This window comes from Schistocerca gregaria, chromosome 2, assembly GCF_023897955.1.
Source record: "Schistocerca gregaria isolate iqSchGreg1 chromosome 2, iqSchGreg1.2, whole genome shotgun sequence".
NCBI classification, from domain to species: Eukaryota; Metazoa; Arthropoda; class Insecta; order Orthoptera; family Acrididae; genus Schistocerca; species Schistocerca gregaria.
This window is the reverse complement of record NC_064921.1, coordinates 641,659,168-641,683,327: the sequence shown is the minus strand read 5'-3', so window position 1 is coordinate 641,683,327 and position 24,160 is coordinate 641,659,168. Positions and strand designations below refer to the sequence as shown.

The 24,160-nt window shown below is 44.8% G+C and overlaps 1 protein-coding gene across 1 annotated transcript in view; it reads right to left on the bottom strand.

Annotated features, from left to right (window-relative positions):
• The window catches only part of LOC126335913 (Down syndrome cell adhesion molecule-like protein Dscam2), a 217,596-nt gene that overhangs the window by 48,521 nt on the left and 144,915 nt on the right, over positions 1–24,160 (bottom strand). Inside the window, exon 17 of the mRNA XM_049999387.1 lies at positions 23,079–23,177. Within this exon, the coding sequence (XP_049855344.1) occupies positions 23,079–23,177 (99 nt within the window). The remainder of the gene's footprint in view (positions 1–23,078; positions 23,178–24,160) is intronic.

Genomic DNA, 24,160 nt, shown 5'->3' with positions numbered 1-24,160 from the left:
TAATACTATGAGTGAGTGGGAATAAATTGAACTGAGTAAAACTAACAATGGAAAATCCAGGATGGAGTCGTGACAATATGAAAAGTTAACTGCTACTGCAGCATGCAGTGGAGATGCTCATTCACAGATAGGCACAATAAAACGAGTGTCAAACAAAGCTTTTGGTCATCAGGTTGGTTGGTAGCTTTGTTTGAAGTTATGTTGTTGTGCCTACCTGCAACTCAGCTAGTTTACTGAGTAAAACTACTGATCCCTATTAATTTTTTATGTAATTATTTTCCTCCTGGAAGAAAGTCTACTAATTTGTAATGCATGTAACACACACTTTTCTGTATGGACACTGCATTGGCAAATAAAGATTTACTTCCAGAAGGCTAAATTATTTTTCTATAACTTAACGAGTACAGGTAACATCTCCCTAGAGGCATGGAGTTATTGATGGGGACATAAACAAGTTTTTTTTTTATTTTAGAGGAAACGAGTGCGCACACACGCACGTACGCACGCGCGCGCACACACACACACACACACACACACACACACACACACACACACACACAAAGAGAGGGAGGGAGGGATGGAGATGGAGAGAGAGAGAGAGAGAGAGATGTTGACTGACTGTGTTGGGTAGAATGGGCTACAGAAGAAAGTAGGTGGGGAGTAAGAAGGGTTGGGATTGATTACGTCTGGAATAGGAATAGGCAGCAGATGTGCAGGATTAGAATGCAGATGAGAAGGTTACCAGAAGTATGGGAATAAATGCATCATGGGCATCTGCACCAGTGAGCAAGTTATGTCAGTAAGTGGATTGGGAAGGGGTGACAGAAAAGAGAATGGGAAAACTACAGGGAAGAGAATGTGGGTCCAGGATGAGTGAGATTAGGATCAAACAGAAGGTGTGGTGGTGGGTGTGGGGCTAGAATAGATGGGTTGGGTTGATTTGGGAGAAGAGACCAAACAGTGAGGTCTTCGGTCTCTTCAGATTAGGGATGGATGGGGGAGGAAGTCGGCTGTGTCCTGTTAAACGAATCATCCCGGCATTTGCCTGAAGCAATTTAGGGAAATCACGGAAAACCTCAGTCAGTATGGCCGAACGCGGGATTGAACCATCGTCCTCCTGAATGCGAGTTGAGTGTGCTAACCACTGCGCCACCTTGCCTGGTATTGGAGGATGTTCAGGAAGTACAGTTCACATCTATGTAATTCTTAGAAGAGTTGTGAAGCAGCCAATGAAGTGAAGTGTGTTGTCTGGTGGTGACCTATGCTCTTGGCCAGTTTGACAGTGGCTGTTCTTTCAGGTGTACACATGTCACTGATCATGAGATTACTACTTTAATGTGGCCCTGTCTTCTATAGGACAATATAAGACTGATAAGATGGGAGTAGGATAAGCTGAAGAGTGGATTTCCAAGACAGATCTTGTACCTGAATCTTTCATAGCGATATCACTGAAGTGGCAAGATATTGGCAGTGGGTCTGGGGTACAGTTGCATTAAGGGTATTTTTTAGACTGGGTGAGGCTCAAAATAACATTTTGAAAAGTGTGGGAAGGATTGTTAATGGGATGTTCCTCATTTATGAGTGTGGTGATAAGAAATCGAAGTCCAAGTGAAGGATATCGTTCAGTTGTTCAGGTCAGGTATGGTACTGGGTAATGGGAGGGGAGTGCTCCTTTGCAGCTGGTTCTTGGGCATAGTCAGAAGATTAGGTGTGTGAGAGAATATCATAGTAGGAAATCTGAGAGCAGACTAGGTTTGGAGAATAGTGCCTTAAAAAAGTGTTACTATGATTGGAGAAAACTGACATCAAGTATGCAGCTTCCACATGATATAATAATGCCTACAATTTAGCCCTTTCTGATTAGGCAGCTAATAGTTAATCAAGATAACTTCACTACCAATTTTATTTTAGTATGTTTTACTTTTTCTTTTTTTATGTTAATATGTATAAAATGTAATAACTTATTATTTTACTGTTTTGTTATTTGCATATCATGTCCTTCTTCATACATGTGTCACACAGAATGCCTTAGGCAGTTGGTAACTACTTGTCAATACACGCACATCTTATGATCAGTGTTGGCTTTCATCACACCATTTTCAAATTGGTGATAAGCACTAAACTAGCAATAAGCACCCAGCATTTTTCAGTTGATGGTTAGGATTCAACTGTCAGTAAACACCAACATGTAAAGCTCAACAGTTAGTACACTAGTAAACTTCCAGGTCAGGATGCTTAGTCCCAGTCTTGCAGAATCTATCATAGATCTATTTACTTCACAATGTCAAAAAGGGGACTTACACTCTCCAACGCATCACTTGTGTCTGACTCAGTTGCTCATGAATGTATGAACTGTAGCCATAAAGTTTTAACCATCATCTCAAACAAATAAAGTTGTGTAATTCATTTTTTATTTCTTTGCTGGTGCATCTCTGCAGTTCTGGTATTCACGAAATATCTCCACCACAGTAACTCACATACTTCTAAGGCAGTCAAAACTTAATGGTACAACTCATCTGTATTTTGGCAATGGGCTGTGCTATCTTCTTTTGGGTCCTCTAGCAACATACTACTATGGTATTGTGGTACCAGCAGCTGGTGGGTTTGACTAAACTTCAGCAATACACTCAGAGCCTTTCTTCTTCCATCTTTGCAGAAATTCAAGAAGCAAACATGCAGTCTCAGAGTATGAAGCCAGATCTTTCCCCATTCTGTTACAATGATGGCACACTTGTGGTAGATATTGTTTTTTCATATGTGTCTTAAGCAGCTAAAATTTTCTACATCTACATATATACTCCACTAGCCACCAAGCGGTGTGTGGCAGAGGGCACTATTTGCACCAAAGTCATATTTTTTTGTTCCCCTCTGTTCCTCTCACAGATCGTGTGAGGGAAAAACGACTGTCTGAACACCTCAGTATGAGCTCTAATTTCCCTTGTATTGAAAGTTGGTGGTAATAATGCTGTACATCCTTGACGAAGATTGGATTTTGGAATTTAGTGAGCAGCCCCTTCCATTTAGCGTGTTGTCTATCTGCCAGTGTGTCCCACTTCAAACTTTCTATGAGATTTGTAATGTTCTTGCAATGGCTAAATGTACCATTCATGAATCTTGCCGCTCTTCTTTTGGACCTTTTCAGTCTCCTGAATCAGACCCAACTGGTAAGGATCCCATACCGATGAACAACACACAAAGACTGGACAAACTAAAGTATTGTAATCAATTTCCTTTTTTTAGGGACTGCATTGTTTCAGGATTCTACCAATAAATCACAGTCTAGAGTTCACCTGACCCGTTACTTGTGTAATTTGATCGTTCCATTTGAGATCATTCGAACGGTCACACTCAGATACTTGACAGATGTTACCACTTCCAAAGACTGGGCATTTGTTTTGTACTCGTACATTAATGGGGATTCTTACTTTTTTATATTCAAGTAGGTTACACTTACTAATATTGAGAGATAACTGCCGGTTATTAGACCACACATTTATTTGCTGCAAATCCTCATTGATTTGATCACAACTTTCATGTGATACTACTTTCCTGCAGATTACTGCATCATCAGCAAACAGTCTAATGCCACTGTCAGTACCATCAACCAGATTGTTTATGTAAATCGTAAAAAGCAACAGACCTATTACACTGCCCTGGGGTACATCTAATGTTACACTTCAGTCTGTTCAAGTCTCCCCTTTCAGGACAACATACTACTCTCTTTCTGTTACAAAACTTTCTATCCAACCACATATGTCATCAGATAGGCAGTAAGCACGCACTTTTTGGAGCAAGTGACAGTGCGGCACTGAGTCGAACGCCTTTGAAAAGTCGAGGAACATGGCATCAACCTGGCAGCCAGTATCTAGAGCCTGTTGTACATCATGCACAAAGAGGGCCAGTTGTGTCTCGCATGACCACTGTTTCCTAACACCATGCTGATTTCTGCAGATGTGCTTCTCAGACTCTAGAGAGATCATTATGTCTGAACACAAAATATGTTCCATGATTCTACAACAAATCAGTGTCAGTGAAATTGGCTGGTAATTATGGGCATCCAATTTTCTACCCTTTTTATAGATTGCTATGACCTGGGCCTTCTTCCGGTCTCGTGGAACTTTCCGCTGTTCCACTGATAGATGATGGATAAGACAGATGATGGATAAGAATGGTGCTATATTTGTAGCATAGTCAACATAAAATCTTATGTGGATACATCTGGGCCAGATGCCTTCCTGGTGTCTAAGGATCTTAACTGTTTTACTATCCCAGATACACTAAATGCTATGTCAGCCATCCTTGCATTTGTTCAGTAATTGAAAGGAGGAATGGTGCTGCAGTCCTCTACCGTAAATGAGTTTTTTGAAAGCTAGGTTTAGAATTTTAGCTTTCTATTTATCATTATCCATTACATTACCCATATTGTCAGCAAGAGAAGGTATAGATTTATTTGTAGCATTCATATATTTTATGTACGACCAATATCTTTTGGGTCAGGGAGCAACAGGGAAAGGAAAACAGGGAAGGTAGCAAGGATGGAGGCATGGTTGTCAGAGGGAAGCCAAAGATATTCTACTGCAGGTACTGTGCCAGCTTCAAGCCAAAGAGGATGCATACAGAAGTAAAGAGGTGTATAGTATAAAGACGTAGGATGGAAAGATGCATGAATGGCTAAAGAGGAAACGGAAAGAGGAGAAGACTGAAAAGTAAATGGGAGTGAGGTTGTTTAACGTAGGTTTAGTCCAGGGGGATGGCGGGATGAAAGGATGTGCTGGAGTGCAAGTTCCCATCTCCGCAGTTCAGAGGGACTGGTGTTGGGTGGGAGAAGCCAAATGGCACGTACAGTGTAGCAGGTTCCTAGGTCCCTAGAATTATGCTGGAAGGCATGCTCCGCTACTGGGTATTGGACATCTCCTAGGCGGACAGTTCGTCTGTGTCCGTTCATGCGCTCAGCCAGTTTAGTTGTTGTCATACCGATGTAAAAGGCTGTGCAGTACAGGCATGTCAGCTGATAAATGACATGTGTAGTCTCACACGTGGCCCTTCCTTGAATTGTGTATGTTTTCCTAGTAGCGGGGCTGGAGTAGGTGGTTGTGGGGGGATGCATGGGGCAGGTTTTGCAGCGGGGTCGGTTACAGGGGTAGGAACCGCTGGGTAGAGAAGGTAGTCTGGGAATATTGCAGGGTTTAACAAGGATGTTACGGAGGTTAGGGGGACGACGAAAGGCAACTCTGGGTGGTGTGGGGAGAATTTTGTCAAGGGATGATCTCATTTCAGGGGTTGACTTGAGAAAGTCATATCCCTGGCGGAGTAATTTATTGATGTATTCGAGGCCAGGATAATATTGGGTGACAAGGGGGATGCTTCTGTGTGGTCTGAGGCTAGGAATATTGTTGTTGGACGGGGAGGAATGTATTGCTCGGGAGATTTGTTTGTGGACAAGGTCTGCAGGATAGTTGCGGGAGAGGAAAGCACTGGTCAGGTTATTGGTGTAATTGTTGAGGGATTCGTCACTGGAGCAGATACGTTTGCCACGAATACCTAGGCTGTAGGGAAGGGAGCGTTTGATGTGGAATGGATGGCAGCTATCAAAGTGAAGGTACTGTTGTTTGTTGGTGGGTTTGATATGGACAGAGGTGTGGATGTGAGCTTCAACAAGATGAAGGTCAACATCCAGGAAGGTGGCTTTGGTTTTGGAGAAGGACCAGGTGAAATTCAGATTCGAAAAGGAGTTGAGGCTATGGAGAAAATTAAGGAGTGTTTCTTCACCATGAGTCCAGACCACAAAGATGTCATCTATAAACCTATACCAGGCCAGGGGAAGCAGCTGTTGGGTCTTCAGGAAAGCCTCCTCCATGCGGCCCATGAAGAGGTTGGCATAGGATGGAGCCATCCTGGTTCCCATGGCAGTTCCCCTGATTTGTTTGTAGGTCTGGCCTTCAAAAGTGAAGTAATTATGGGTGAGGATGAAGTTGGTAAGTGTGATAAGGAACGAGGTTTTTGGAAGATCTTCGGGTGGGCGTTGGGAGAGGTAGTGCTCAAGGGCAGAGAGACCATGGGTGTGTGGGATGTTTGTGTAAAGGGATGTAGCATCTATGGTGACAAGAAAGGTTTCAGGTGGGAGAGGAGTGGGAATGGATTTGAGGCGTTCTAGGAAGTGGTTTGTGTCCTTGATGTAGGATGGGAGCCTGCAGGTGATAGGTTGGAGGTGTTGGTCTACCAGAGCTGAGATACGTTCTGTTGGGGCTTTGAAGCCTGCTACAATGGGACGGCCAGGATGGTTCTCTTTGTGGATTTTGGGTAATAGGTAGAAGGTAGGGGTACGTGGCTCAGGTGGAGTGAGTAAGTCTATGGAAGCCATTGTGAGGCCTTGTGAGGGACCTTGGATTTTTAGGATTTTCTGCAGCTCAGTCTGAATGGAGGGAATGGGATCCAGGGTAACAGCTTTGTAGGTTGAAGTGTCGGAGAGTTGACGCAGTCCTTCTGCCACATACTCCACACGGTCAAGTACCACAGTTGTGGAGCCTTTATCCGCCGGAAGGATTACAATAGAGCGGTCTGTTTTCAGCTGTTTAATGGCACGGGATTCAGCTGGGGTGATGTTGGGGGTTGTCGGAATGTTCTTCAAGAAGGACTGGGAGGCAACACTGGATGTGAGGAATTCCTGAAACGTCTGCAAGGGATGGTTTTGGGGGAGGGGAGGAGGATCCCTTTGAGAAGGCGGTCGGAACTGTTCTAAACAAGGTTCAACACTGGGTCTAGTATTTGGGGGCTGTGTTTGGGTGGTGAAGTGATATTTCCAGTTGAGGTTCCGGGTGAAAGAGAGGAGATCTTTAACCAGGGCAGTGTGGTTGAATTTAGGTGTGGGGCTAAAGGTTAAGCCTTTTGATAGAACAGATGTCTCTTGAGGAGAGAGGGATCTGGATGAGAGGTTTAGAACTGAATTGGAGTTGGTGATATGTGGCATTTGACTGTGGTTATAGTTGAGATTTGGTCTGTGTGGGGTATGTGCTGGGATGGGGAGATTGAGCAGGGTGGCTAGGCTAGGTTTGTTGGCTATGAGGGGGGTTTGTTGACGGTTCTGTTGTGGTTGGTGTTTGTGAGGGATAGGGAGAGGGACCCCACTTCTTAGGTGTTGCACTAGCACTGTGGATAGTTTTTTCAGGTGGTGTGTGGCATGGGACTCAAGTTTGTGGCTGGCTTCTAGGATGATGTTCCTGAGTGTGTTCTCCAAGCAAGGGTTTGAGAGGTGGAGGACTTTGAAGAGAGATAGGAGCTGTTGGGAGTGGTGGTTACATGAAGTAGTGTAGAGGTTCAGGACAAGTTGGGTAAGGGCTAAGGATTGAAGGTTCTGGAAGTCCAGGAGAGATTGGTGGAAGGAGGAATTGCACCCAGAGATGGGAACTTTTAAGGTAAGTCCTTTAGGGGTAATTCCAAAGGTTAAGCAGGAACGGAGGAAAAGTATGTGGGATTGCAGTTTGGCTACGGTAAATGCATGTTTCCGGAATGAATGTAAATAATGTGGTATAGGATTAGGGTACATAGTGGGTAACTGGTGGGTAGGGAAATTAAATAACTAAAGTTAGAATAGTAATCATAAGAAGGAATAAAACACGGAAGGAAGGGCGAGAAAGAAAGAAATTGTGTTGGTAACGTTAAATACCAAAGAAAGACCACCGAATAAGAAAAATACGGAAAAAGTTGACCAGACCAAGCAGGTATGTCCAGATCAGGGGAAAAAGAACACACGCTGCTCAAAAACAGAGATAGCGAGTAGCAAAAAAAAAGATCGCGCGTGACGCAAAAAAGATCGCGCGTGACGCAAAAAAGATCGCGCGTGACGCAAAAAAGATCGCGCGTGACGCAAAAAAGATCGCGCGTGACGCAAAAAAGATCGCGCGTGACGCAAAAAGGTTCGCGGGTGGCGCAGAAATGTTCCAAAAAATGTTTCCTGTGGCAGAGAAAGATAGGCAATGGCACGAAAATATCACCAGCAACACGAAATCGACGGAATTGGATGATACTGATAGGTGTGGAAGAGATTGTTGGCAGTGATTGTTGGCTGGAAAACAGCGAATAACGAACGTTAAAACTATGGAATGTTAAATAATGGAATGTTAAATAAATAAATCAATAAATAGAAAAAGAGAAGTGGACTATAAACCGAACAAGACAATAGGAGGCAAATGAAACTAGCACAGTTGGTGACGAAAATAAAACACTGAAGAAGAGAAAGTGTTTAGATGACAGATGTAAGTGATCTAAATAATTAATGGAAAATCTCATATAAAGATGTGAAACAATTACTAACAAAGAGATAGAGGGGCTGGCCAGTACTTACCTCAGCTCAGTACAGCCGATAGAGACACAAAAAACAACCGAAAATTTAAGCTCCTAGCTTTCGGAATAAATGTTCCTTCATCAGGGAGGAGAGAGGGGAAAGAAAGGGAAGAAGGGAAAGTGGATTTAGTTACTCACAACCCAGGTTATGAAGCAACAGGGAAAGGAAAACAGGGAAGGTAGCAAGGATGGAGGCATGGTTGTCAGAGGGAAGCCAAAGATATTCTACTGCAGGTACTGTGCCAGCTTCAAGCCAAAGAGGATGCATACAGAAGTAAAGAGGTGTATAGTATAAAGACGTAGGATGGAAAGATGCATGAATGGCTAAAGAGGAAACGGAAAGAGGAGAAGACTGAAAAGTAAATGGGAGTGAGGTTGTTTAACGTAGGTTTAGTCCAGGGGGATGGCGGGATGAAAGGATGTGCTGGAGTGCAAGTTCCCATCTCCGCAGTTCAGAGGGACTGGTGTTGGGTGGGAGAAGCCAAATGGCACGTACAGTGTAGCAGGTTCCTAGGTCCCTAGAATTATGCTGGAAGGCATGCTCCGCTACTGGGTATTGGACATCTCCTAGGCGGACAGTTCGTCTGTGTCCGTTCATGCGCTCAGCCAGTTTAGTTGTTGTCATACCGATGTAAAAGGCTGTGCAGTACAGGCATGTCAGCTGATAAATGACATGTGTAGTCTCACACGTGGCCCTTCCTTGAATTGTGTATGTTTTCCTAGTAGCGGGGCTGGAGTAGGTGGTTGTGGGGGGATGCATGGGGCAGGTTTTGCAGCGGGGTCGGTTACAGGGGTAGGAACCGCTGGGTAGAGAAGGTAGTCTGGGAATATTGCAGGGTTTAACAAGGATGTTACGGAGGTTAGGGGGACGACGAAAGGCAACTCTGGGTGGTGTGGGGAGAATTTTGTCAAGGGATGATCTCATTTCAGGGGTTGACTTGAGAAAGTCATATCCCTGGCGGAGTAATTTATTGATGTATTCGAGGCCAGGATAATATTGGGTGACAAGGGGGATGCTTCTGTGTGGTCTGAGGCTAGGAATATTGTTGTTGGACGGGGAGGAATGTATTGCTCGGGAGATTTGTTTGTGGACAAGGTCTGCAGGATAGTTGCGGGAGAGGAAAGCACTGGTCAGGTTATTGGTGTAATTGTTGAGGGATTCGTCACTGGAGCAGATACGTTTGCCACGAATACCTAGGCTGTAGGGAAGGGAGCGTTTGATGTGGAATGGATGGCAGCTATCAAAGTGAAGGTACTGTTGTTTGTTGGTGGGTTTGATATGGACAGAGGTGTGGATGTGAGCTTCAACAAGATGAAGGTCAACATCCAGGAAGGTGGCTTTGGTTTTGGAGAAGGACCAGGTGAAATTCAGATTCGAAAAGGAGTTGAGGCTATGGAGAAAATTAAGGAGTGTTTCTTCACCATGAGTCCAGACCACAAAGATGTCATCTATAAACCTATACCAGGCCAGGGGAAGCAGCTGTTGGGTCTTCAGGAAAGCCTCCTCCATGCGGCCCATGAAGAGGTTGGCATAGGATGGAGCCATCCTGGTTCCCATGGCAGTTCCCCTGATTTGTTTGTAGGTCTGGCCTTCAAAAGTGAAGTAATTATGGGTGAGGATGAAGTTGGTAAGTGTGATAAGGAACGAGGTTTTTACACAGACGAACTGTCCGCCTAGGAGATGTCCAATACCCAGTAGCGGAGCATGCCTTCCAGCATAATTCTAGGGACCTAGGAACCTGCTACACTGTACGTGCCATTTGGCTTCTCCCACCCAACACCAGTCCCTCTGAACTGCGGAGATGGGAACTTGCACTCCAGCACATCCTTTCATCCCGCCATCCCCCTGGACTAAACCTACGTTAAACAACCTCACTCCCATTTACTTTTCAGTCTTCTCCTCTTTCCGTTTCCTCTTTAGCCATTCATGCATCTTTCCATCCTACGTCTTTATACTATACACCTCTTTACTTCTGTATGCATCCTCTTTGGCTTGAAGCTGGCACAGTACCTGCAGTAGAATATCTTTGGCTTCCCTCTGACAACCATGCCTCCATCCTTGCTACCTTCCCTGTTTTCCTTTCCCTGTTGCTTCATAACCTGGGTTGTGAGTAACTAAATCCACTTTCCCTTCTTCCCTTTCTTTCCCCTCTCTCCTCCCTGATGAAGGAACATTTATTCCGAAAGCTAGGAGCTTAAATTTTCGGTTGTTTTTTGTGTCTCTATCGGCTGTACTGAGCTGAGGTAAGTACTGGCCAGCCCCTCTATCTCTTTGTTAGTAATTGTTTCACATCTTTATATGAGATTTTCCATTAATTATTTAGATCACCTATATGGTCCACATTCTTCATTGTTTTGTCCCTTTTGTTAGCTATCACTTACATCTGTCATCTAAACACTTTCTCTTCTTCAGTGTTTTATTTTCGTCACCAACTGTGCTAGTTTCATTTGCCTCCTATTGTCTTGTTCGGTTTATAGTCCACTTCTCTTTTTCTATTTATTGATTTATTTATTTAACATTCCATTATTTAACATTCCATAGTTTTAACGTTCGTTATTCGCTGTTTTCCAGCCAACAATCACTGCCAACAATCTCTTCCACACCTATCAGTATCATCCAATTCCGTCGATTTCGTGTTGCTGGTGATATTTTCGTGCCATTGCCTATCTTTCTCTGCCACAGGAAACATTTTTTGGAACATTTCTGCGCCACCCGCGAACCTTTTTGCGTCACGCGCGATCTTTTTTGCGTCACGCGCGATCTTTTTTGCGTCACGCGCGATCTTTTTTGCGTCACGCGCGATCTTTTTTGCGTCACGCGCGATCTTTTTTGCGTCACGCGCGATCTTTTTTGCGTCACGCGCGATCTTTTTTTGCTACTCGCTATCTCTGTTTTTGAGCAGCGTGTGTTCTTTTTCCCCTGATCTGGACATACCTGCTTGGTCTGGTCAACTTTTTCCGTATTTTTCTTATTCGGTGGTCTTTCTTTGGTATTTAACGTTACCAACACAATTTCTTTCTTTCTCGCCCTTCCTTCCGTGTTTTATTCCTTCTTATGATTACTATTCTAACTTTAGTTATTTAATTTCCCTACCCACCAGTTACCCACTATGTACCCTAATCCTATACCACATTATTTACATTCATTCCGGAAACATGCATTTACCGTAGCCAAACTGCAATCCCACATACTTTTCCTCCGTTCCTGCTTAACCTTTGGAATTACCCCTAAAGGACTTACCTTAAAAGTTCCCATCTCTGGGTGCAATTCCTCCTTCCACCAATCTCTCCTGGACTTCCAGAACCTTCAATCCTTAGCCCTTACCCAACTTGTCCTGAACCTCTACACTACTTCATGTAACCACCACTCCCAACAGCTCCTATCTCTCTTCAAAGTCCTCCACCTCTCAAACCCTTGCTTGGAGAACACACTCAGGAACATCATCCTAGAAGCCAGCCACAAACTTGAGTCCCATGCCACACACCACCTGAAAAAACTATCCACAGTGCTAGTGCAACACCTAAGAAGTGGGGTCCCTCTCCCTATCCCTCACAAACACCAACCACAACAGAACCGTCAACAAACCCCCCTCATAGCCAACAAACCTAGCCTAGCCACCCTGCTCAATCTCCCCATCCCAGCACATACCCCACACAGACCAAATCTCAACTATAACCACAGTCAAATGCCACATATCACCAACTCCAATTCAGTTCTAAACCTCTCATCCAGATCCCTCTCTCCTCAAGAGACATCTGTTCTATCAAAAGGCTTAACCTTTAGCCCCACACCTAAATTCAACCACACTGCCCTGGTTAAAGATCTCCTCTCTTTCACCCGGAACCTCAACTGGAAATATCACTTCACCACCCAAACACAGCCCCCAAATACTAGACCCAGTGTTGAACCTTGTTTAGAACAGTTCCGACCGCCTTCTCAAAGGGATCCTCCTCCCCTCCCCCAAAACCATCCCTTGCAGACGTTTCAGGAATTCCTCACATCCAGTGTTGCCTCCCAGTCCTTCTTGAAGAACATTCCGACAACCCCCAACATCACCCCAGCTGAATCCCGTGCCATTAAACAGCTGAAAACAGACCGCTCTATTGTAATCCTTCCGGCGGATAAAGGCTCCACAACTGTGGTACTTGACCGTGTGGAGTATGTGGCAGAAGGACTGCGTCAACTCTCCGACACTTCAACCTACAAAGCTGTTACCCTGGATCCCATTCCCTCCATTCAGACTGAGCTGCAGAAAATCCTAAAAATCCAAGGTCCCTCACAAGGCCTCACAATGGCTTCCATAGACTTACTCACTCCACCTGAGCCACGTACCCCTACCTTCTACCTATTACCCAAAATCCACAAAGAGAACCATCCTGGCCGTCCCATTGTAGCAGGCTTCAAAGCCCCAACAGAACGTATCTCAGCTCTGGTAGACCAACACCTCCAACCTATCACCTGCAGGCTCCCATCCTACATCAAGGACACAAACCACTTCCTAGAACGCCTCAAATCCATTCCCACTCCTCTCCCACCTGAAACCTTTCTTGTCACCATAGATGCTACATCCCTTTACACAAACATCCCACACACCCATGGTCTCTCTGCCCTTGAGCACTACCTCTCCCAACGCCCACCCGAAGATCTTCCAAAAACCTCGTTCCTTATCACACTTACCAACTTCATCCTCACCCATAATTACTTCACTTTTGAAGGCCAGACCTACAAACAAATCAGGGGAACTGCCATGGGAACCAGGATGGCTCCATCCTATGCCAACCTCTTCATGGGCCGCATGGAGGAGGCTTTCCTGAAGACCCAACAGCTGCTTCCCCTGGCCTGGTATAGGTTTATAGATGACATCTTTGTGGTCTGGACTCATGGTGAAGAAACACTCCTTAATTTTCTCCATAGCCTCAACTCCTTTTCGAATCTGAATTTCACCTGGTCCTTCTCCAAAACCAAAGCCACCTTCCTGGATGTTGACCTTCATCTTGTTGAAGCTCACATCCACACCTCTGTCCATATCAAACCCACCAACAAACAACAGTACCTTCACTTTGATAGCTGCCATCCATTCCACATCAAACGCTCCCTTCCCTACAGCCTAGGTATTCGTGGCAAACGTATCTGCTCCAGTGACGAATCCCTCAACAATTACACCAATAACCTGACCAGTGCTTTCCTCTCCCGCAACTATCCTGCAGACCTTGTCCACAAACAAATCTCCCGAGCAATACATTCCTCCCCGTCCAACAACAATATTCCTAGCCTCAGACCACACAGAAGCATCCCCCTTGTCACCCAATATTATCCTGGCCTCGAATACATCAATAAATTACTCCGCCAGGGATATGACTTTCTCAAGTCAACCCCTGAAATGAGATCATCCCTTGACAAAATTCTCCCCACACCACCCAGAGTTGCCTTTCGTCGTCCCCCTAACCTCCGTAACATCCTTGTTAAACCCTGCAATATTCCCAGACTACCTTCTCTACCCAGCGGTTCCTACCCCTGTAACCGACCCCGCTGCAAAACCTGCCCCATGCATCCCCCCACAACCACCTACTCCAGCCCCGCTACTAGGAAAACATACACAATTCAAGGAAGGGCCACGTGTGAGACTACACATGTCATTTATCAGCTGACATGCCTGTACTGCACAGCCTTTTACATCGGTATGACAACAACTAAACTGGCTGAGCGCATGAACGGACACAGACGAACTGTCCGCCTAGGAGATGTCCAATACCCAGTAGCGGAGCATGCCTTCCAGCATAATTCTAGGGACCTAGGAACCTGCTACACTGTACGTGCCATTTGGCTTCTCCCACCCAACACCAGTCCCTCTGAACTGCGGAGATGGGAACTTGCACTCCAGCACATCCTTTCATCCCGCCATCCCCCTGGACTAAACCTACGTTAAACAACCTCACTCCCATTTACTTTTCAGTCTTCTCCTCTTTCCGTTTCCTCTTTAGCCATTCATGCATCTTTCCATCCTACGTCTTTATACTATACACCTCTTTACTTCTGTATGCATCCTCTTTGGCTTGAAGCTGGCACAGTACCTGCAGTAGAATATCTTTGGCTTCCCTCTGACAACCATGCCTCCATCCTTGCTACCTTCCCTGTTTTCCTTTCCCTGTTGCTTCATAACCTGGGTTGTGAGTAACTAAATCCACTTTCCCTTCTTCCCTTTCTTTCCCCTCTCTCCTCCCTGATGAAGGAACATTTATTCCGAAAGCTAGGAGCTTAAATTTTCGGTTGTTTTTTGTGTCTCTATCGGCTGTACTGAGCTGAGGTAAGTACTGGCCAGCCCCTCTATCTCTTTGTTAGTAATTGTTTCACATCTTTATATGAGATTTTCCATTAATTATTTAGATCACCTATATGGTCCACATTCTTCATTGTTTTGTCCCTTTTGTTAGCTATCACTTACATCTGTCATCTAAACACTTTCTCTTCTTCAGTGTTTTATTTTCGTCACCAACTGTGCTAGTTTCATTTGCCTCCTATTGTCTTGTTCGGTTTATAGTCCACTTCTCTTTTTCTATTTATTGATTTATTTATTTAACATTCCATTATTTAACATTCCATAGTTTTAACGTTCGTTATTCGCTGTTTTCCAGCCAACAATCACTGCCAACAATCTCTTCCACACCTATCAGTATCATCCAATTCCGTCGATTTCGTGTTGCTGGTGATATTTTCGTGCCATTGCCTATCTTTCTCTGCCACAGGAAACATTTTTTGGAACATTTCTGCGCCACCCGCGAACCTTTTTGCGTCACGCGCGATCTTTTTTGCGTCACGCGCGATCTTTTTTGCGTCACGCGCGATCTTTTTTGCGTCACGCGCGATCTTTTTTGCGTCACGCGCGATCTTTTTTTTTTTTTGCTACTCGCTATCTCTGTTTTTGAGCAGCGTGTGTTCTTTTTCCCCTGATCTGGACATACCTGCTTGGTCTGGTCAACTTTTTCCGTATTTTTCTTATTCGGTGGTCTTTCTTTGGTATTTAACGTTACCAACACAATTTCTTTCTTTCTCGCCCTTCCTTCCGTGTTTTATTCCTTCTTATGATTACTATTCTAACTTTAGTTATTTAATTTCCCTACCCACCAGTTACCCACTATGTACCCTAATCCTATACCACATTATTTACATTCATTCCGGAAACATGCATTTACCGTAGCCAAACTGCAATCCCACATACTTTTCCTCCGTTCCTGCTTAACCTTTGGAATTACCCCTAAAGGACTTACCTTAAAAGTTCCCATCTCTGGGTGCAATTCCTCCTTCCACCAATCTCTCCTGGACTTCCAGAACCTTCAATCCTTAGCCCTTACCCAACTTGTCCTGAACCTCTACACTACTTCATGTAACCACCACTCCCAACAGCTCCTATCTCTCTTCAAAGTCCTCCACCTCTCAAACCCTTGCTTGGAGAACACACTCAGGAACATCATCCTAGAAGCCAGCCACAAACTTGAGTCCCATGCCACACACCACCTGAAAAAACTATCCACAGTGCTAGTGCAACACCTAAGAAGTGGGGTCCCTCTCCCTATCCCTCACAAACACCAACCACAACAGAACCGTCAACAAACCCCCCTCATAGCCAACAAACCTAGCCTAGCCACCCTGCTCAATCTCCCCATCCCAGCACATACCCCACACAGACCAAATCTCAACTATAACCACAGTCAAATGCCACATATCACCAACTCCAATTCAGTTCTAAACCTCTCATCCAGATCCCTCTCTCCTCAAGAGACATCTGTTCTATCAAAAGGCTTAACCTTTAGCCCCACACCTAAATTCAACCACACTGCCCTGGTTAAAGATCTCCTCTCTTTCACCCGGAACCTCAACTGGAAATATCACTTCACCACCCAAACACAGCCCCCAAATACTAGACCCAGTGTTGAACCTTGTTTAGAACAGTTCCGACCGCCTTCTCAAAGGGATCCTCCTCCCCTCCCCCAAAACCATCCCTTGCAGACGTTTCAGGAATTCCTCACATCCAGTGTTGCCTCCCAGTCCTTCTTGAAGAACATTCCGACAACCCCCAACATCACCCCAGCTGAATCCCGTGCCATTAAACAGCTGAAAACAGACCGCTCTATTGTAATCCTTCCGGCGGATAAAGGCTCCACAACTGTGGTACTTGACCGTGTGGAGTATGTGGCAGAAGGACTGCGTCAACTCTCCGACACTTCAACCTACAAAGCTGTTACCCTGGATCCCATTCCCTCCATTCAGACTGAGCTGCAGAAAATCCTAAAAATCCAAGGTCCCTCACAAGGCCTCACAATGGCTTCCATAGACTTACTCACTCCACCTGAGCCACGTACCCCTACCTTCTACCTATTACCCAAAATCCACAAAGAGAACCATCCTGGCCGTCCCATTGTAGCAGGCTTCAAAGCCCCAACAGAACGTATCTCAGCTCTGGTAGACCAACACCTCCAACCTATCACCTGCAGGCTCCCATCCTACATCAAGGACACAAACCACTTCCTAGAACGCCTCAAATCCATTCCCACTCCTCTCCCACCTGAAACCTTTCTTGTCACCATAGATGCTACATCCCTTTACACAAACATCCCACACACCCATGGTCTCTCTGCCCTTGAGCACTACCTCTCCCAACGCCCACCCGAAGATCTTCCAAAAACCTCGTTCCTTATCACACTTACCAACTTCATCCTCACCCATAATTACTTCACTTTTGAAGGCCAGACCTACAAACAAATCAGGGGAACTGCCATGGGAACCAGGATGGCTCCATCCTATGCCAACCTCTTCATGGGCCGCATGGAGGAGGCTTTCCTGAAGACCCAACAGCTGCTTCCCCTGGCCTGGTATAGGTTTATAGATGACATCTTTGTGGTCTGGACTCATGGTGAAGAAACACTCCTTAATTTTCTCCATAGCCTCAACTCCTTTTCGAATCTGAATTTCACCTGGTCCTTCTCCAAAACCAAAGCCACCTTCCTGGATGTTGACCTTCATCTTGTTGAAGCTCACATCCACACCTCTGTCCATATCAAACCCACCAACAAACAACAGTACCTTCACTTTGATAGCTGCCATCCATTCCACATCAAACGCTCCCTTCCCTACAGCCTAGGTATTCGTGGCAAACGTATCTGCTCCAGTGACGAATCCCTCAACAATTACACCAATAACCTGACCAGTGCTTTCCTCTCCCGCAACTATCCTGCAGACCTTGTCCACAAACAAATCTCCCGAGCAATACATTCCTCCCCGTCCAACAACAATATTCCTAGCCTCAGACCACACAGAAGCATCCCCCTTGTCACCCAATATTATCCTGGCCTCGAATACATCAATAAATTACTCCGCCAGGGATATGACTTTCTCAAGTCAACCCCTGAAATGAGATCATCCCTTGACAAAATTCTCCCCACACCACCCAGAGTTGCCTTTCGTCGTCCCCCTAACCTCCGTAACATCCTTGTTAAACCCTGCAATATTCCCAGACTACCTTCTCTACCCAGCGGTTCCTACCCCTGTAACCGACCCCGCTGCAAAACCTGCCCCATGCATCCCCCCACAACCACCTACTCCAGCCCCGCTACTAGGAAAACATACACAATTCAAGGAAGGGCCACGTGTGAGACTACACATGTCATTTATCAGCTGACATGCCTGTACTGCACAGCCTTTTACATCGGTATGACAACAACTAAACTGGCTGAGCGCATGAACGGACACAGACGAACTGTCCGCCTAGGAGATGTCCAATACCCAGTAGCGGAGCATGCCTTCCAGCATAATTCTAGGGACCTAGGAACCTGCTACACTGTACGTGCCATTTGGCTTCTCCCACCCAACACCAGTCCCTCTGAACTGCGGAGATGGGAACTTGCACTCCAGCACATCCTTTCATCCCGCCATCCCCCTGGACTAAACCTACGTTAAACAACCTCACTCCCATTTACTTTTCAGTCTTCTCCTCTTTCCGTTTCCTCTTTAGCCATTCATGCATCTTTCCATCCTACGTCTTTATACTATACACCTCTTTACTTCTGTATGCATCCTCTTTGGCTTGAAGCTGGCACAGTACCTGCAGTAGAATATCTTTGGCTTCCCTCTGACAACCATGCCTCCATCCTTGCTACCTTCCCTGTTTTCCTTTCCCTGTTGCTTCATAACCTGGGTTGTGAGTAACTAAATCCACTTTCCCTTCTTCCCTTTCTTTCCCCTCTCTCCTCCCTGATGAAGGAACATTTATTCCGAAAGCTAGGAGCTTAAATTTTCGGTTGTTTTTTGTGTCTCTATCGGCTGTACTGAGCTGAGGTAAGTACTGGCCAGCCCCTCTATCTCTTTGTTAGTAATTGTTTCACATCTTTATATGAGATTTTCCATTAATTATTTAGATCACCTATATGGTCCACATTCTTCATTGTTTTGTCCCTTTTGTTAGCTATCACTTACATCTGTCATCTAAACACTTTCTCTTCTTCAGTGTTTTATTTTCGTCACCAACTGTGCTAGTTTCATTTGCCTCCTATTGTCTTGTTCGGTTTATAGTCCACTTCTCTTTTTCTATTTATTGATTTATTTATTTAACATTCCATTATTTAACATTCCATAGTTTTAACGTTCGTTATTCGCTGTTTTCCAGCCAACAATCACTGCCAACAATCTCTTCCACACCTATCAGTATCATCCAATTCCGTCGATTTCGTGTTGCTGGTGATATTTTCGTGCCATTGCCTATCTTTCTCTGCCACAGGAAACATTTTTTGGAACATTTCTGCGCCACCCGCGAACCTTTTTGCGTCACGCGCGATCTTTTTTGCGTCACGCGCGATCTTTTTTGCGTCACGCGCGATCTTTTTTGCGTCACGCGCGATCTTTTTTGCGTCACGCGCGATCTTTTTTGCGTCACGCGCGATCTTTTTTGCGTCACGCGCGATCTTTTTTTTGCTACTCGCTATCTCTGTTTTTGAGCAGCGTGTGTTCTTTTTCCCCTGATCTGGACATACCTGCTTGGTCTGGTCAACTTTTTCCGTATTTTTCTTATTCGGTGGTCTTTCTTTGGTATTTAACGTTACCAACACAATTTCTTTCTTTCTCGCCCTTCCTTCCGTGTTTTATTCCTTCTTATGATTACTATTCTAACTTTAGTTATTTAATTTCCCTACCCACCAGTTACCCACTATGTACCCTAATCCTATACCACATTATTTACATTCATTCCGGAAACATGCATTTACCGTAGCCAAACTGCAATCCCACATACTTTTCCTTCGTTCCTGCTTAACCTTTGGAATTACCCCTAAAGGACTTACCTTAAAAGTTCCCATCTCTGGGTGCAATTCCTCCTTCCACCAATCTCTCCTGGACTTCCAGAACCTTCAATCCTTAGCCCTTACCCAACTTGTCCTGAACCTCTACACTACTTCATGTAACCACCACTCCCAACAGCTCCTATCTCTCTTCAAAGTCCTCCACCTCTCAAACCCTTGCTTGGAGAACACACTCAGGAACATCATCCTAGAAGCCAGCCACAAACTTGAGTCCCATGCCACACACCACCTGAAAAAACTATCCACAGTGCTAGTGCAACACCTAAGAAGTGGGGTCCCTCTCCCTATCCCTCACAAACACCAACCACAACAGAACCGTCAACAAACCCCCCTCATAGCCAACAAACCTAGCCTAGCCACCCTGCTCAATCTCCCCATCCCAGCACATACCCCACACAGACCAAATCTCAACTATAACCACAGTCAAATGCCACATATCACCAACTCCAATTCAGTTCTAAACCTCTCATCCAGATCCCTCTCTCCTCAAGAGACATCTGTTCTATCAAAAGGCTTAACCTTTAGCCCCACACCTAAATTCAACCACACTGCCCTGGTTAAAGATCTCCTCTCTTTCACCCGGAACCTCAACTGGAAATATCACTTCACCACCCAAACACAGCCCCCAAATACTAGACCCAGTGTTGAACCTTGTTTAGAACAGTTCCGACCGCCTTCTCAAAGGGATCCTCCTCCCCTCCCCCAAAACCATCCCTTGCAGACGTTTCAGGAATTCCTCACATCCAGTGTTGCCTCCCAGTCCTTCTTGAAGAACATTCCGACAACCCCCAACATCACCCCAGCTGAATCCCGTGCCATTAAACAGCTGAAAACAGACCGCTCTATTGTAATCCTTCCGGCGGATAAAGGCTCCACAACTGTGGTACTTGACCGTGTGGAGTATGTGGCAGAAGGACTGCGTCAACTCTCCGACACTTCAACCTACAAAGCTGTTACCCTGGATCCCATTCCCTCCATTCAGACTGAGCTGCAGAAAATCCTAAAAATCCAAGGTCCCTCACAAGGCCTCACAATGGCTTCCATAGACTTACTCACTCCACCTGAGCCACGTACCCCTACCTTCTACCTATTACCCAAAATCCACAAAGAGAACCATCCTGGCCGTCCCATTGTAGCAGGCTTCAAAGCCCCAACAGAACGTATCTCAGCTCTGGTAGACCAACACCTCCAACCTATCACCTGCAGGCTCCCATCCTACATCAAGGACACAAACCACTTCCTAGAACGCCTCAAATCCATTCCCACTCCTCTCCCACCTGAAACCTTTCTTGTCACCATAGATGCTACATCCCTTTACACAAACATCCCACACACCCATGGTCTCTCTGCCCTTGAGCACTACCTCTCCCAACGCCCACCCGAAGATCTTCCAAAAACCTCGTTCCTTATCACACTTACCAACTTCATCCTCACCCATAATTACTTCACTTTTGAAGGCCAGACCTACAAACAAATCAGGGGAACTGCCATGGGAACCAGGATGGCTCCATCCTATGCCAACCTCTTCATGGGCCGCATGGAGGAGGCTTTCCTGAAGACCCAACAGCTGCTTCCCCTGGCCTGGTATAGGTTTATAGATGACATCTTTGTGGTCTGGACTCATGGTGAAGAAACACTCCTTAATTTTCTCCATAGCCTCAACTCCTTTTCGAATCTGAATTTCACCTGGTCCTTCTCCAAAACCAAAGCCACCTTCCTGGATGTTGACCTTCATCTTGTTGAAGCTCACATCCACACCTCTGTCCATATCAAACCCACCAACAAACAACAGTACCTTCACTTTGATAGCTGCCATCCATTCCACATCAAACGCTCCCTTCCCTACAGCCTAGGTATTCGTGGCAAACGTATCTGCTCCAGTGACGAATCCCTCAACAATTACACCAATAACCTGACCAGTGCTTTCCTCTCCCGCAACTATCCTGCAGACCTTGTCCACAAACAAATCTCCCGAGCAATACATTCCTCCCCGTCCAACAACAATATTCCTAGCCTCAGACCACACAGAAGCATCCCCCTTGTCACCCAATATTATCCTGGCCTCGAATACATCAATAAATTACTCCGCCAGGGATATGACTTTCTCAAGTCAACCCCTGAAATGAGATCATCCCTTGACAAAATTCTCCCCACACCACCCAGAGTTGCCTTTCGTCGTCCCCCTAACCTCCGTAACATCCTTGTTAAACCCTGCAATATTCCCAGACTACCTTCTCTACCCAGCGGTTCCTACCCCTGTAACCGACCCCGCTGCAAAACCTGCCCCATGCATCCCCCCACAACCACCTACTCCAGCCCCGCTACTAGGAAAACATACACAATTCAAGGAAGGGCCACGTGTGAGACTACACATGTCATTTATCAGCTGACATGCCTGTACTGCACAGCCTTTTACATCGGTATGACAACAACTAAACTGGCTGAGCGCATGAACGGACACAGACGAACTGTCCGCCTAGGAGATGTCCAATACCCAGTAGCGGAGCATGCCTTCCAGCATAATTCTAGGGACCTAGGAACCTGCTACACTGTACGTGCCATTTGGCTTCTCCCACCCAACACCAGTCCCTCTGAACTGCGGAGATGGGAACTTGCACTCCAGCACATCCTTTCATCCCGCCATCCCCCTGGACTAAACCTACGTTAAACAACCTCACTCCCATTTACTTTTCAGTCTTCTCCTCTTTCCGTTTCCTCTTTAGCCATTCATGCATCTTTCCATCCTACGTCTTTATACTATACACCTCTTTACTTCTGTATGCATCCTCTTTGGCTTGAAGCTGGCACAGTACCTGCAGTAGAATATCTTTGGCTTCCCTCTGACAACCATGCCTCCATCCTTGCTACCTTCCCTGTTTTCCTTTCCCTGTTGCTTCATAACCTGGGTTGTGAGTAACTAAATCCACTTTCCCTTCTTCCCTTTCTTTCCCCTCTCTCCTCCCTGATGAAGGAACATTTATTCCGAAAGCTAGGAGCTTAAATTTTCGGTTGTTTTTTGTGTCTCTATCGGCTGTACTGAGCTGAGGTAAGTACTGGCCAGCCCCTCTATCTCTTTGTTAGTAATTGTTTCACATCTTTATATGAGATTTTCCATTAATTATTTCAATATCTTTTGGGGTTATTTTTAGAATCTGCAGATAAAATATTGCTTTCAAATTTGTTAAAAGAATCTCTCATTGACCTTTTGACAGCTTTTGACAATTTTACCACACAGTGAGACGGTATTTAAATGTGTTTTCTATTTGTTAAGGAATACTTTTCATTCATGGACCATATTCATTTTAAAAGCAAGGAATAAGTGTAGTAGTGCTTCTATTATTTCTGAATGCATTAAACTACACATGCTATGCAAATATCAAATTTTACCTTACCTTTGATGGAACTACCCATTGCTGTTGGTGGCTGCCACTCAACATAAACACTGGCTATAGTAGATGATGAAGCTTGAAAATTTGTTGGTGCTGAAGGTACTGTGGTGACACAAACGATATCATTTAATAGAAAAATAAAAAGTATCACTGTGAAGCACATTGTAATATGTTATAAATTTATAAAATTATTGATAAAACAAAATATAGTTGCTGAACATTTCAAAGAAAACTTGAGTCACATTTCAAATGGGTACCCCACGCATACAATTAAAGTCAGTGCTGACTTAAACCTACCCTTGATATCCTGGAAAAATTGTACATTTAAAGCTGGTGGCAGACATAAAATGGCATCCAAAATTGTACTGAATGTTTTCTCAGAAAAATATTTTGAACAATTAGTACATGAGCCTACTTGAAGTGTAAATGGTTGCGAAAGCATCCTTGAGCTCTTAGCAATAAATAATCCTGGACAAATAGGGAGTATCATAACAAATACAGGGATTAACAACTACAAGGCAGTAAATACCGTAACAACTACAACCATAAAAAAGAAATGCAAGTATATCTATTTAAAAAAGCTGATAAAAAGGCCCCTAACACCTTTTAAGGGACAGTCTTCACGCCTTCTGATCTGATCATGTAAGTGTAGAAAAGTTGTGGAATGATTTCAAAGAGATAGTATCAACAGCATATATATATATATATATATATATATATATATATATATATATATATATATATATACACACACACACATTCCACGTGGGAAAAATGTATCTAAAAACAAAGATGATGTGACTTACCAAACAAAAGCGCTGACAGGTTGATAGACCCACAAACATACACACAAAATTCAAGCTTTCGCAACCAACGGTTGCTTCATCAGGATGTATATATATAAATGATGTTGCAGAAGCAGCGGAAAAAGCATGCCAAATTTAAAAGAACACAGAACCCCCAAGACTGTCAAAAGTTTTGCAGAAGTTCGAAAAATATAGCGCGTACTTAAATGCGAGATGCTTTTAATGATTTCTACTATGAAATGCTGTCTCAAAATCTGGCAGAAAACCCAAAGAGATTCT